The 16,189-nt window shown below is 48.2% G+C and overlaps 1 protein-coding gene across 1 annotated transcript in view; it reads right to left on the minus strand.

Moving 5' to 3' along the window:
• Positions 1 to 12,433, minus strand: part of LOC144784147 (vimentin-like) — a 31,611-nt gene extending 19,178 nt beyond the window's left edge. The window contains exons 1-2 of the mRNA XM_078662822.1: positions 12,111 to 12,433; positions 5,739 to 5,799 (exon numbers count right to left, since the gene is read on the minus strand). Coding sequence (XP_078518948.1) covers positions 5,739 to 5,799; positions 12,111 to 12,433 — 384 coding nt within the window. The remainder of the gene's footprint in view (positions 1 to 5,738; positions 5,800 to 12,110) is intronic.
• Between the last annotated feature and the right edge of the window lie 3,756 nt (positions 12,434 to 16,189).

Genomic DNA, 16,189 nt, shown 5'->3' on the forward strand with positions numbered 1-16,189 from the left:
TCCTCACAAACATAGTCCCTAGTAGGTCCTATTTGCCCATCTCTATGGGATGGACAGGGAAGGGGTTTCAGGGATTTCAACAACTCACTTGATAAGTGGATGACATTACTGCTCCCAGAGTCATCTCAAGCAGAATTGCTTGCCCTGAGCGCTGACTTAGCTCTGACGGGCGCAGACGGGCTTGCCTTAGGTGCGCCTTCGGCGCACCGTTGGCGCGCCCGTTGCTCGTTCGAGCAGGCGCCATTCAAACAAGGTGTGGCTAAAGCTGGCGTGCAGCGTGCGTCATCTGGAACACTGACCGTGAACAACGCGAGTCGTGTCCAAGATGGCCGCTGTCCCGACTAACCCCCCCGAGAGTGCCACCCGATGAGGAAGGGATATGGTACACTCTGTTTAAAGACTTCCACACAATGTCAGCTAATTCAACAATTCCAACGCTGTATTTTAAAACATTTCCAAGAAGCCCCAATTCACACAATCCACGCAAATAACCTTCCCCCCAAATTCCCTCTGTCACACAACAAAGAACGCTTATTTTAAAATGAGGAGGGTGGGCAAAAAACCACCTTTTCCAAGCGACTCATATGTTTGGTGAAAGGGCACACGGGACAACATCCACAAGGGAAATTACCTGTGACTCGTGAAGCCCCCCATAAAGTATTCTGTCTGGCCGCCTGTTGTGGTAGTCTCGGTCTAGTATGAACTAGTAGATCTTGCAGATTACTACTCCTTTTCAGAGCAAATAAACGCTTCTCCAATGTTAGAGAACCTGTATTCGAAATATGCCAGGATTTTGTAACGGCCCTTTTGATATTGTCAGTCAAGTCACTGTAAGTAGTCACACAAACCATTCTCTTTTTTTCTGGTTCATCATAAGATTCAAGCAATGCTTCTCAGTGGTTATTATGTGCTCTTTTTTCTGCTTTATACACCAAGTGAGTGGGATAATTTCTTGCAAGTAATTCTTCACTCAAATTCTTGGCATGTTGTTTGTATCTAGCAACCTCGCTACAATTCCTACGTAGTCCTAAAAACTAACCTATAGGAAGATTCGTCAATAAGGCACGTGGTTGAAAGCTATGATAACTAAGCAGTGAATTCCTAGCCATAGGATTTTGGTATAATTCTGTGTGGATTTTACCATTTTTAGGGTATAGCCTAAGATCTAGGTATGATACTGTCATGGTACTGGCTTCACCAGTAAATTTCAGATAAATGTCACAGTCATTCAACCAATTGGAAAACATATAAAGAGATCCCTGGTCACCTTCCCAGATGACCAGGATATCGTCTATATACTGTTTCCGCAGTTTGAGTTGAGGTTGAAAAGGATTGGTACTGGGGTATACAAACTTGGTTTCGAAGCCATGCATATATAAATTGGCCATACTAGGGGCACAAGTGCTGCCCATAGAAGTGCCCGTAGTTTGCCAATATAATTTCCCTTCATAACTGAAGAAATTTTCTTTTAAGGTTAAACTCGCACATCGCATCACAAAGGCAATTGGGGTCTGATCCTCACGTGGATGACAATCAAGTAATTATTAAGAACAAGCAACATGGCAGGAGGCAGGGCAGGGGAGGCAGCAGTAACACAACTGGCATGTTAAGAGGGGTTGGAGGAAGAATGCTATATTTAAATGTAAGAAGCCAGGGCACTGACGCTGAACACAACAAACCGTACCAGAGCAGGAAACCAAGAAAAAATATGGTAACCCAGAGACCAAACACCGAACCTTAGAGCAATGAGACAGTACTAAGCCCCTGCTCTGTGGGAGGAACAGAAGAGAGAAAGGATGGAAAAAGAGGCTGGACTGACCACTAGCAAGCAAAAAATGTTAAAGGACACTGACATAGACAAATGAAAAGCAATATCAAAAAAGGGGATGGACTTTAAGCACACAGACTGATTACAGCAGGCCTCGAAGTGGCAGCTGCGCTGTCCAGCTCGACCAAAAAAAAAGGTTAAAACAAAAACAAAAAGATCAGGAGAGTGCTAAGAAAATATCTGCTATTCAATTTTCAAAAAGCGCCTTAAGAGAGTATGGCAAAGGAGCAGAGATTCCTCTCTGTGAATAACCGGTTATGTACCCATTAATCATTGAGCAAGTTTCATAAAAGTTAGACCAACTAATGTTATTTAATGTTCTTTTCTTAAATTGCCTGGGCAGAAAGGTCTGGCATCTATACACTTAACTTTTACTACAGAATTTCTGAGCTCAGACATGAAAATATTAGGAACAAGAAAACAAACCTAATAATAATTCAAACAAGTATTTACCTGACAGCTGCAGTTCTCTTCAGGTTGCCTAGCTCCTGATTCTTCATGAGATGTGAAAACACAACAGGAGGTTGAGGAAGAAGGAAGACAAAGCGAAAATAAGCTTGAAGGCACCAGTCTCTTGACTGCACCCATTGGAGGGAGGGAGAGCAGGGTGTGAAGGAAAAAGCCTGGCAGCAGCAGTCTCATGACAAAAGGGATGGAGTTGAAAGTAGGAGAAGAGGTACACAGTTACATTGTGCATGGCATCCAGGCTACATGTCAAAACAAAGAAGAGCAAAGAATAAACAAAAGCATTTGCAATGCAATAGGTCTCGCATTTACGAGAGTTTCAGCTATTGGCAATAGCTTAAAGTCTCACAAATGCAAGAGCTATTGCATTGCAAATACTTTTTTTGTAAAAGTGCCCCATGCTGCGCTTACACATTAATGGCAGCCGAGCTCCTTTCTTTAGCTCCTTCGATGCTGGTGATGGAACCATTCCGTCATCAGTCACGGTTGAGCTGTGCTGATGACGGAATGGTTCCGTCATGACCACACCCAGTTAAGGGATGTCCAGCACCGGAGGGGAATCGGGGCAGCAGCCAAGGTGTTAGACAAGCTGTGTCCAAAGAAAGGTACACAGTGGCCATTAAAGTGAAAGCGTAGTGTAGGTCACTTTTACAAAAAAAGCGTTTGTCAGGTTGACAAACAAAATATTTTTTTTGTAAATACGCCCCATGCTGCAGTTTCAATTTAATAGCGGCTGTGTGTCTTTCTTTAGATGTGCCACGTCTAAAGAAAGGGGCGAGCCTCCATTAATATGAAATTCTGGCAGGGGCGCTTGTAAACAAAATAAAAAAGTGAATAGATAGAAAAAATACAGACGGCTGCATTTAGTGCCACAAAAAAAACCAAAGGCTTGGCCATCACTGTGGCGTGCTGTGCTATAAAAAAGAAGTGTTAGGAGAGAGCGTATCTTGCCTGCAACAGAAGGAAGGTGAAAAACATTTAACGAAATAGTCGTCGGAGGCTTTCATTAAAGACGACCAAGTAACAACACATGTAAGAGGGCCAGTCCTTAACAGAGGCTACAAGACGAGACATGGCAGTACTAAGGAGGGACTACTAAGCCTAATGACCAATGAAAAGCCACAGTTTACAAAAAACAATGACACAGCCAATGAAAAATATGAGCGATGAGTGGGAGGAGCTTCAAGTCCATACCCAAATACAGCATGCCTCGCAGAGCAGTGCATGAGCTGCCCAGGCTTGACCTAAAAATAACAAAAATATATCTCCAGTGTTGATGCACAAACAGACATCTCCTGTATCTGCAAGAAAACACATAATGTATTCAAATTTGATTTTAATTGGATAAAGCCAGCTGACAAACGTTTTTGCAACTCCTATTTGCACAAAGTTTGAGTGGCTTAGCTGAATCTGTGTCCAGTGATTTAGGGCTGAGATAGGGTAGGCATTATAGACACTGCAGTTCTGGTGAGAGTCGAAATTACCCGCAATTGCAGATGAGTGGGTAAAATTGAGGATTGGAAGTGATGGAGAGTAAATGTCATTTGATGGCTACCTTTATCAATTCTTACTAGTAAAGATCATTGCAACAATAAATTCCTCGTGAAGACATGTTAACCGGTTAAGTCAAACAACGTAAGAGACACATGATGCATCATTATACAGCATGTAGCGTGTTCTAACTCGATCAACGCAAACATTTAAACAATGAGAGAAACAAATGAGAATACACATAACTGTATCTATGTGTTGAGAGAAAATAAAAAATATGTTAACATTGAGAGTTTGTGATAACATTTATGAGTGCATCGAAATATGAAAATATATATAGGGGGAGGGAGCACACTGCCTCTTGTCCCAGCACAGTTCACCCCATTGCATCCTGGTAAATGCAGTACGCTTACTTTCAAAGTTGCTGTAATCTTTCACCAAAGTTGGTGCATGTAGTGCTGTTATCTCTAAACACGTGTTTCTGGCTTTATCCCGTCATCAGTAGAGAGGAAAGAGTAGTAAGGAGCAGAGAAAAGTCATCAGGGGTTGCTGAAATGGTGCCCAAGTCTTCACAGGTCGCAGTACCTTTCCACAGGCACACAGGTGCATCCCAGGAGAGCTTGTCAGCTCGTTGGCTCAGGGAGCCTTTTGAGCACAGGGGGAGAGGGAGCACACTGCCTCTCATCCCAGCACAGTTCACCCCATTGCATCCTGGTAAATGCAGTATGCTTACTTTCAAAGTTGCTGTAGTCTTTCACCAAAGTTGGTGCAGGTAGTGCTGTTATCTTTAGACATGTGTTTCTGGGTTTAGCCCGTCATCAGTAGAAAGCAAAGAGTTGTAAGGAGCAGAGAAAAGTCATCAGAGGTTGCTGAAATGGTGCCCAAGTCTTCACAGGTCACAGTACCTCTCCACAGGCACACAGGTGCATCCCAGGAGAGCTCGTCAGCTTGTTGGCTCATGGAAGCCTTTTGAACACAGGGGGGGAGGGAGCACACTGCCTCTCATCCCAGCACAGTTGATCCCATTGCATCCTGGTAAATGCAGTATGCTTACTTTCAAAGTTGCTGTAGTCTTTCACCAAAGTTGGTGCAGGTAGTGCTATTATCTCTAGACAGGTGTTTCTGGGTTTGTATGATTAAAGAATCATGAAACTCATTTTGTTTCTTTCCCCAGATAAACCATCAGCTGTCTTTCAAAGCCTTGTACTGTATTGTGAGGCTACATGTATTAGTGAATTTGTCATTAAATCAGATTTGAAATGCAATTCTTCAACTGTCCATTCAAACTGAGGTTTTTATATAAATGTTTTCATGAATTATCTTTATCGATGCTGTCTTTTTCTCTTAGACATATTTCTAGTCAAGGTGTGTACCAGTGTCTGCAAATCAGCAGGGATGCGCCAGGAAACTTGCGACACGCATCACAAACCTTGCGCCACCAAAGATGCGCTGCATTTACAATGCACTGCATCATGGCGCAATGAAATGTTGTAACGTTGGCGCAGTGCTGGAGTTGTGTCGCAGGCATGACGCAACTCCAGCACTGTACCAACCCGGCCTATCTTGCACATGGTGCGTCACTCCTTATGCCTTCTTCAAGAAAGCGCAAGGGTTTAACGCAGCGGGGTCGGAAAAGTGACCGAGTGAAATCTTGGATATTTCCCTCAGGCACTTTTCTGAGGCGTTCCTGCACCAGAAACCTCCCCCCCCCTGTACCGGAACGACCACATGAAACCTGACACAGGTTTCATGTGGTGCAGGGCTTTACAACGCGACGCACCTCCCTAGATGTGTCACGTTGTAAATTCCCTGCAGCATGGCGCCAGCTTTACGCTGCCGCTGCGTCACAGAAGTGACGCAACAGCGGCGCAAAAGTGGCGCATGGGACTTGTACATCTGCCCCTAAGAGACCTACAAAAGTTTAGTTTTGGAGATAAAAGTAAGTGTCCCAAACCTGTCTGTAAGACTTGCCGGTCTTCTCCGCCTTCTCTCGCTTTATTATTTCCTCCTTCAGCCTGAAAACAAAAACATGACAGGAGAATCAGGAACAATTCCTCCAACAAACTTTCTGTCACAATTTGGGGTGTTATTGTGCATGTTTTCTTAATGTATATAAATTGTAGCAGGCAAAGTAAAATGTAAGATGCTCTGATTCCTGTAGGGGCCTTCCTTGCACTTCATAAAAATCTGAAAATAAAATTAATGCCCCTTTGCCGCCTCGGTCTTCCATTCGTGTGCCACTGCGGTCGCGGCCACTTCACAAGGGCCCCCGCTCTGGATCAGGAGATCACCGGGAGGTGCGGCACCCCCGTTAGCCAAACAAAAACACACACCTAAGAAACCCAGCTTAGGAGAGATATGGACCTGCCGGAGCAATGTCGAAAAACAAACTGTATCTAACTTCATGAGCTCGCAGCACTCGAGAATTCACAGTTTGGCAGGCAGAGGGCGTGAGAGAGTGGCCATAGCTTTATTAAAGAAGAGAGCGAGGGAAGACACGGGTAGCTGTGAGGGGGAACCAGATGTCCAAGGGACGCACTCCTCGTCCAAAAGTACAGATGTTTGAGGGCAAAATCTCGGGGACGTTACCATGTGTTTGTAAACATGGTGGGATGTCAGCCCTCACGTTTTTAGAACAGAGGACACAACCCACCATACCCATGAAACCACTCAGCGTGACATACCTTGCGCTGCCCCATGGAAGTAAAAGACGCCCTGATTGAAACAGTGTCCTGAGTTCAAGCCATTAGTAGTAAGTGTTATATACACATCCTAAATGCACCATGAAGATTTGAGGTGCTATTCTGCACTGAATCTGAGAGGGCACCACAGATGGAAATCAGATTGTGTCAAGTTAATAAGGTCCTTTGCATGCCCACCGGGAGGTGGCCAATAATGCTAAGGCTCGCTGCAGCCTTCACAGGGCACTCAATCATGGAGGCCCACCATGCCTAGGCTTCCAAAAGGTAGCCACAGGGTCACTGGATTATACTGCAAGAGGGTCATCAGAGGCCTTCGGGGCGCCTTCTTATGAAAGTCCCCAGATTTTGCAAATCTCAGACTGGAGGCTGCTCCTTTTCAGTCTACATTTCTTTTTGAAGAAGTTACCAAAGCAACTTCAGTTATGTTACACCCATCCTTCCTTCTGAAACAAGCTAACAACTTTACTCTTTGAATAGTTCAGCACAGTTGATGTTCTGCTATTGACGCTGGGTGGTCTTAGGGTGACAGTGTTCTTTATAAATAAATTTTATACAATAAAAAACAACCTTTCTCCTGCACTGGTGTAACATGAGGGGGCACCCTGGAGAATGGGGGGCCCACCGCACCCCACGGCTGCGGGGGCCTGTGTTACGCCACTGTTCTCCCGCTAAATCCTAAAGGCATGGTCCCTCCTCCACGCAGGAGCATCTCAAGACCCATGTCTTCAAGCAATCCTCCCTCTCTATGTAACCTCCACTCTTAGACTTTCTGAAGAGTGTGATGCCATAAAATGCATTCATCCAATGGCTCAGCTTGTTTTTCTCCCTCACCAGTCCACCACCTCACATCATGCACCCTCCCCACTTTCAAGTGTAGCTTCTACCCCAGTATTTGATCACCACCGTTCCCGCAGCCCAGTATCTGATACTGCCACTCACCATCTGGCCTTCGCCATATCATGCCTCACAGCAACCCCTCTCTGTTACCTGCCCTGTTTCCCCATTCCATGTCTTCATCCATCTACCCAACACCTCCCCTATCCCCTAACAGGCACGTCATATCCACCTTTAGTGTCTTCTCCACTGCCTACGCTCCGGTCGCTGACACTCCTGCCCCCCCTTCCCCGTTTTGTTTCTGTACAAGGTTTGGTCTCTTTGTTGTTTCGTTCGCTGTTTAATGGTCCAAATACATACATGCATGCACCTCCACATTGCCTTTCACTGGCATCCCCTACCCCAATGGGAGTGAGTAGGACTAGTTCAATCAATCAATCAATCAATCAGTGGTTTAGGTTCCAGGTTTTAAGAGCGATGTGGGAAAAAGCTCTCCTGCCCGTTCTGCTTCTGCGGGTGTGGGAAACCTCCGCCAGGGCGAGGTCAGCTGAGCAGAGGCTTCTCTTGGGTACGTAGAAATATACTCGGTCGTTGAGGTATTTGGGTCCAATGTTGTTGAGGGATTTGTAGGCGTGGGTGAGGAGTTTGTAGGTGATCCTCTTCTCGACGGGGAGCCAGTGAAGGGTTCGGAGGTCTTGGGTCATATGTTTGTGGTGCGGTGTCCCTAGGACGAGTCTGGCTGCAGCGTTCTGGATGGTCTGGAGCTTGCTTATAAGAATTTTGTTGATTCCGGCGTAGAGGGTGTTGCCGTAGTCACGTCTGCTGGTGATGAGTGCGTGGGTGACGGTCTTTCTGCAGTCGGGGGGATCCATTTGAAAGTCTTGCGGAGGATGCAGAGGCGTTTGAAACTGGTGGAGGAGACAGCGTTGATCTGGCAGTTCATGGAGAGGGAGGAGTCAAGGATAATGCTGAGGTTCCGAGCGTGGTCAGTCGGGGTGGATGGGCTCCGGAGGGCCACCAGGTGTTGTTCCATGCGGAGGTGCAGGGTCTGAGGATGAGGACCTCGGTCTTCTCGAAGTTGAGCTTTAGGCTGCTGTCCTTCCTCAAAGCTGCTACACTTCTCATTCCTTCTTGGAAGATGAGTATGGTGATTTCTGGGTTCTTGGTGAGGGAGAGGATGAGTTGGGTGTCGTAGGCGTAGGATGCGACGCTAAGCCCGTGCTGTCTGACGATGGCAGCGATGAGGGCCATGTAGGTGTTGAAGAGCGTTGGGCTTAGTGAAGATCCCTGGGGTACTCCGCAGACGATGTCAGTGGGGGCTGAGAGGAAAGGGGGGAGTCTGATCCTCTGGGTTCTGCCAGAGAGGAAGGATCGGATCCAGTCGAGGGTGGATCCTTGAATTCCTGCGTTGTGGAGTCTGGTGGCTAGTGTGCGATGCGAGACTGTGTTGAAGGCTGCGGAGAGGTCTAGGAGGATGAGGGCTGCGATGTGTCCCTGGTCGAGCAGCATGCGGATGTCATCGGTGGCAGCGAGGAGGGCAGTCTCTGTGCTGTCGTTGCTGCGAAAGCCAGATTGGGAAGCGTCTAGGATGCAGTTTTCTTCGATGAAGGCGGTTAGCTGGGCGTTCATGAGTTGTTATGTGACTTTGGCAGCGAACGCGAGGAGAGATATAGACTGGTAGTTCTTCAGGTCCGTTGGGTCAGCCGTTGTTTTCTTGAGGAGGGGTTTCACCTCTGCGCGTTTCCAGTCTTCAGGGCAGGTGCCGGATGGGAGGGAGGAGTTGATAGTGTGTCCTAGTTCGGGATCGATGGCAGCGGCGGCCCTGTGGAAGATGTGGGGGGGGCAGGTGTCCATAAGGGCTCCTGAATGTGTATTTTTCATGGTTGAGGAGAAGAGCTCGGCAGACGCTGTAACCCAGGAGGTGATGGTCGGCTTCTTGACGGTGGTAGGTGGTGTGGTGATGTCTTCTGCAGGCTTGCTGAATTTGTCGTATAGGGCCTGGATCTTCAGGTGGAAGTAGGAGCTGAGTTTGTTGCATAGTTCCTGGGAGGGTGGAATGTCAGTGGCTTCGCAGAATGGTTTTGCGAACTGCTGAATGACGTTGAACAGTTCTTTCATGTTGGATGCGTTGGTCTTGACTTTGTCTCTGATGAAGGTTCTTTTGGTGTCCCTTATACGCTGGTGGTAGTCCTTCATGGCGATCTTGTGAAGGTTTCGTGCTTCTGAGGCATTCAGGTTCCGCCAGGTTTTCTCCAAACGTCTGCAGGTACGCCTGGCTTCTTGGAGTTCGGTGGTGAACCAGGCGGCCTTTGGCGGGTGTTGTTTGGTGGTGTGCCAGAGAGGTGCCAGCTTGCCGGCACAGCAAGAGACCCCGCGGTGGAATTCCCTGGCTGCGGAGTTGGGGTCGGTGGTAGACCTGGGGGGGTCTTGGAGGAGGGTGGAGTTCAGGTGTTCCTCGGTGACCTTGCTCCAGTTCTGTTGAGGCAGGCGTGGGGCAGGCTTGGGTGCGGTGGTGTTGTTGACAGTGAAATGGACGCAGTGGTGGTATGTCCAGAGGGGCTGGGTGGTGTGGCTGAAGCGGATGTTAGATCCTCCTGCAAAGATGGGGTCGAGGGTGTGTCCAGCTCTGTGGTGGGCCTGTTGAGAAGCTGTTTCAGTCCTAGGCTGGCGAGGTTCTCGAGGAGAGTGGTGGAATCGGGATCCTGGTTGTTCTCGAGGTGGAAGTTCAGGTCCCCGAGCAGGATGTAGTCGGTGGAGGTGATGGCGTGGCGTGCGGCGAGCTCGGTGATGGTGGTTTCAGGCTGGGTGCGGGGTCCCGGTGGTCTGTAGATGAGGGGGCCGCATGGCGTGGTCCTCTGTCTGGAAGTGGAGATGTTCTGTGTTGGAGTGTGGGTCGCTGGTGCTGGATGTGGAGAGCCAGAGGGGGATCTTGTGTGCGATGGTGAGTCCTCCTCCCGGGAGGTGTGGGCGGTCATTTCTCTGGATCGCGTAGCCATCAGGGATAGCTCTGGCGATGTCGTGGCCGGAGTTGGCGTTGGTCCAGGTTTCCATGAAGAATGCGATGATGGGCGAGAGGGTGTCGATCAAGTCCCAGATCTCCACGGCGTGACGGTGTAGGGAGCGCATGTTGAGAAGGATGCAGTTAAGGGTTTCAGTGGGTCGTTCAGTGGGAGGTCCTTCGGTGGCTGTGGGCGTCATGTCGATGGTAAAGGACTTCGGCTGTGCCCGCACGAGAACTGCCCATGGGTCTTGCTGGGCGCGGATCTTACGCAATCGGTATGTGTGAACTGGGTCTACAGCCGGGTTGTGGACCTCCAGAGCAGCGCTTAATCTACCAGCAGCAGTCTCCCTACCTCTTCTGTCCAAAGAAATATTTTAAACACTTGTTCTGAAGGCTGCTGGTGCCCTTGCCTGCTTTTTTTTCTTTCCATAGCGCTCCATAATCTTGCCCCCCACACCTTCCCAAATATTCAATATAAAGACAATTAAGGAGGACAAGTTGGTGGCATGCCTTAATCCGTCCACCCACCTTCCTCCTACTGCTCCCAAATTATCAATAGTTAGACACTTAAAGAAGACGCTTGGGAGGGGGTGCCAACGTTGCTTTTACCCAGACTGTTCCCTGAGCAAAGGCCGGCTCAGGACAACCCTCTGACCTGGCCCTGAGAGGCTTATTACACTCCTTAAGAAGCCAGAAAGGCTTTGCCTGTTAATGCTATAGTGGGGTGCCCCTCTGAACCCGCCCTCAGAAGCTGGGCATGGTGGTCAGCAGGTTTACACTTATTGCTACAGTGGGATGCCCCTCTGAGGCTTGGTATGGTCCTTTGCAGGGTACAAGTCCTAAAAAAAGAAGAGGGGGGTCTAACCTAGTTAAGCAGTATGCAAGTGGCATCACAAAGCGTGGCATCGCAAGCGTGTGACATAAGAGCGCGTGACATCACAGTGCGTGACATCAAAGGAACTGGCATCACAAGAAGTGATATCAGATTTTAAGCCCTCACATATATGTTTAGCAGGTGTATCATGAGCACATTTCGAGTATACTTGCAAACCCTCCTGATTTAGGCAGAAGATTCACACTTTTGTACGCTACATATAAAACAATGTTACCTTTTGTCAGCATTAAGCTTTCTCTAGCCCTAGTGCTTTAAAAAGAATAGTGATATTTAAATTATTACAAGGCCTCCTCAAGGGTAATAAGCGTATATAAATGTAATTTATTTTGTGCAAATACTGGGAAAGGCCAACACACCGGACGTTCTAACAGTGCATGAAAATCTCCTAAAAAGAGCATGAATAAAGAGAAAAGCTGCCGCTGCTAAGTATGTGTGAAGTGCTAACAAAGTGCGAGCCTTTGTTACCCCTCTGCTGCATTTGCATCAGGTGTGAGGCTCCTGACTGCTGCCAGCCAGGAAACTCCAACAAAAGGAGGCTTGGTGACCCCCGAGAATCGGCCTTTGTTGTGGCCGAGTATTTCAGTTGGAGTCAGAGATAAGAGAGCCCCATCCCCGCCTGCACGTTGTTGTGATGGAAAGCAGATAACGTGCAGGCGCTGCTGAATGTGTCCAGGTGTTTGAAAATTACACCGGGAGGAATTCAGCATCTTTTTTTGTGGGGCCCACCTCCTTGGCAGGGTGGACGGCATCCACCCTGTGAAAGAAGTGGGGGGACGCCGTCCACCCGCGTCGACCCGACTCGAGCCCTGGTCCTTTGGTGTCACAAAGGTTGCCAGCTGTTGCTAGATAGTAATGCGGTCCTTCGAAAGACCCCCTCAGACACCATCCCCTTACTTCTTTTGCAGCCGCTGGATTTCGTCGCTAAAGTTGAGGCGGTCGGCATCGACGCGGGTCTTCTCGTTGGTGAGCTGGTCCACCTGCCTGCGCAGCTCCCGCAGCTCCTCCTCGTACAGGTCGCCCACGCGGGTCTTGCCCTGGCCCTTCCGCTTCTCCAGCTCGGCCACGAGGCTCTTGTTCTGCTGCTCCAGGAAGCGCACTTTGTCGATGTATTTGGCGAAGCGGTCGTTCAGATGCTGCATCTCGACCTTCTCGTTGATGTAGGTGAACATGAACTCTTGGTTGGTGGCTTCGGCCAGGGAGGTTTCCATAGTGGTCATGTTGCTGCTGCGGTGCTACTGTGCGCTTCTCCGTGCTCCTCTCTGGTGCGCTCAGTCAGTGCTGAGGAGCGGCCGGGGACCTCTTTTAATACTCGCATGAGGGGACCGAATCCGGCGAGGCTGCGACCGCAGCCAATGGGAGGCCCGAGGGGCCCCAATCTGCCAATCAGCGCCAGGGTGTGACCAGGACCTTCCGAGCAGGACCAGCAGCTGGCCCTGGGTGCAGCGGCTGGGCAGAGGTGGGGCTTGTACCAAATTCTGTCTGCACTGGGCGGGAGGCGGGCTCCACAGCACAGTGCAAGAAGGAGGGACAGCCGAATCACAGTCATGAAAAGAAAGTTTAACGTCGTGCTGTCCACATCTTAACCAGCCGCATGCTCCGCATCTTAACATTTTGAGACTCGCGGGACAGGCAATGTCGGTAGTGCATCTGTTTCCGAAGCCTCTCAACCTTCTCGCTATATTGCAGCCCAAATATGTGGATTACTTCCTAGTACAGAGCCCATTCCTGCAACGCCACTCTTTATTTAGCGCCCCCCATGGCATTAAAGAGGGCCCCCTGCCCAGCACACATCCCTCTCTGGCCACCTAGGTAGAAGAGGATGGGGAGAGCAGCTGAAGGATGCCTGCGCGGGTGCGCAAGTAAAAGCAAAATGTGGTGTTAAAGAGGACAGTTCAGACCAGACACGGGATGCCCCCAAGAGAGGAAAGCAGCCCTGACGACCCGCCTGTCACTTTGACCATCAAAGCAGAGATTATGAAGCATCCCTTGGGTCAACAAGGGACGCGCTCCGTGGCGGTTCCCACACCTCCCCAGGTGCCGGGAGGCAGCACGCGCCACTCACTGAGAGTTATCAATTCTACGCCTCTTTTTGTTGCTAAATGTGTTGATCACAAATTTCTCCCTTGGCGCAAATAACCTAGCGCGATATTCAGCATCCCTCTTTAACATTACATTTTTACAGCATTTTTACATGCACCACGCTATATGGTGCTTCCGGAAAAAATGTAAAATAATCAGTTAACATACAAAAAACAGAGGTTTTAAAATTGTATAATAACGTTGCCGCAATGGTGTAGGAGAGATTATACTGCAATTGCCTTTGACAAAATAAACAAACATTGGCAATGCAGGAATGTATGGCACACCCAATAAAACTGGAGGAAAAGTAAGCGGTCCGCACAGGAACAAATGAAAAGCCAGGAAAGAGAGGAACGTGCTGTTTATAAACTTCAACATTTGAGGAAACAACCGAGCGTGATATTTTATATCGTTTAGGTTCTGGAAAGCATCAGACTTTGAGGGAGCTTCAGACTGAGGTGTGGGCCAGCATGACCAGATGTTTCACATGATTGCAGACGACTCTGTGTGGTAAAATCTGCTATCAGAAGGGCTTATTTGTCCCCCCCAGGTAACAGGTCACACATTTTTTTTGCAAAAGTATTAATATTTATTAACAGTTCTATATTTCCAAAGTAGAGTAGATGCCCCGTTCTCTCATGTTAGTCGCAAGGAACGCTAATTACCACAACCTAGAAGTGTCCCTCTGGGTGGGCTCTTCCAGATGTTGCCAGTCAATGTACACTGTCTTGATATCCGCCCTGCTGCTGCACACGAGGCATCAAGTGAATGTCTTGGAAGCGGAGAGGAGACGGGCCCAGCAGGGGGCGCCCGAGTCCAGCAGCTCTGTCTCAACCAGAAGGTTCACCTCAGTGAGGAAAGGCAGGGTGCGGCACGTCCCAAACTAGGCAACCTTCTAAGCCGCTGGGTAAAAGGCACCATCTGGCAGGGACTCCCCTTATCCTTTCCAACAGTGGGGGCGGGTGAAATAAATCAGGAGTTTTTTAGTAGTTTGAGAATGGAGGGCCATGCTGCTACCACATGGCTGCAAGCAATGTTACACACACGACTGCAAGCACTGTTACACACACGACTGCAAGCACTGTTACACACGTGGCTGCAAGCACTGCTACACACGTGACTGCAAACACTGTCAATTGCATGCTGCAAGCCCTGCTACACCCATGCCTGAAAGCACTGTTTGCATGTCTGCAAGCACTGCTACACGCATGGCTGCAAGGACAGTTAGACGCATGACTGCAAGCATTGTCACACACAGCTGCAAACAATGTTACATGCATGGCTGCAAGCACTGTTTACATGGCTGCAAGCACTGTAACACGCATCGCTGCAACACTGGTACATGCATGACTGCAAGCATTGTCAAACGCTTGAGTGCAAGCATTTTTATATGCATGACTGCAAGCAATGTTACACACATGCCTAAATGCATAACTGTAAGCATTGTCACATGCATGGCTGCAAGCACTGTTACACGCATGACTGCAAGCAATGTCACACATATGGCTGCAAGCACTGATATACACCTGGCTGCAAGCACTCTTACACGCATCACTACAAGAACTGTTCCACACATGGCTGCAAGCATTGTGACACGCATTGCAGGCACTGTTACACACATCACTGCAAGTATTCTCACACACATGGCGGCAAGCCCATCACACATGTGGCTGCAGGCAATGCTGCATTTATCGCTTTGTTTAGAGGATTGGCTACCGTTTCTAGATCTTTATCGTTTTGTTTCCCACAGTTCACCGGTTTGAACAAAACATTAAACAAGCATTTGCAATACAACCGGTCTCGCCTGTGGCACCATATTTGTATTTAGCTATGCAGCACATTAGCCTGGGTGCTGAAACATTTCTTTAATATGGAGAGAAATATTTCCTTTCAGCTTGAAATGGTAAAGTCCAAAGCTCTGTTTTTTTAGAGAGTTCCAGAGAACGCTAAAGTGATTCTGGTAATTTACTGACCACTGCTGGTCGTTTTCTTTCAAGAAAGTTAAATAGAGGCAGTTGCCAGAAAAACAAAAGAAAGTCCATAAGCAGAAAGCAATTCTGGTATTTTACTGACCTCTACTGGTCGTTTTCTGTCAAGACAGTTAAATAGCGGCAGTTGAACAAGCAGAAAGCAATTCTGTTTTTCTTTCTGACCTCTACTGGTCGTTTTCTTTCAAAACAGTTAAATAGAGGTAGTTGAACAAAAAAAAAAAGTCCTCAAGCGGAAGCAGACAAGTCCAAGGGCTGATCTCCAGAGCCCACAAAGTACATACACATATAAGTATATACTAAAGTATATACAAGAGGTCTTGAATGCTTGACCTAGAAACAAGAAGAACCACTAAGAAAAGCACAGACTCATTTACAAAGCAATAGGTCTCGCATTTGTGAGAGTTAGAGCAAATGACAAGGTATATTACCCAAGTGTTTTTGTTGGGAGTGGATGTATGTAGTATGGAGTCAAATTATGTATGTTGGATTAGAATTTGTTAGTTGTGGAATTGTGTGCAGTGGAATTGTGTGGTGTGTAGTGTATTTGCGTAGAGGAATTTTGTGGAATCGTGAATAGGTGGGGTGTGAGCTGCACAGAAGTGATAGAAGGGAAGATGGAGATGGATAGGTAGTTTGTGCATGAAATGGGGAATGAAATCCAGAAAGAGGAGCAGAAACACTGTGTGAGAATGAGAGAAAGAGGGGGAGAGCAGGCTACAGATGCATAAAGAGGGAGCAATGTGGATGCAGCAGACACTGCAAGCAGAGGAGGAGCGAGTGGGTTTCAGGGAGGGAAACCTTCAAAGGTAAAGGAAAGAAACTGTGCTCAAAGACCTGAAGTGAACCACACGAGAGAGGCGCAAACAGTGTGTGAGAGAGTGAGGGAGAGGGGTAAGGGATGGT

Source organism: Lissotriton helveticus, chromosome 10, assembly GCF_964261635.1.
Source record: "Lissotriton helveticus chromosome 10, aLisHel1.1, whole genome shotgun sequence".
NCBI lineage: Eukaryota > Metazoa > Chordata > Amphibia > Caudata > Salamandridae > Lissotriton > Lissotriton helveticus.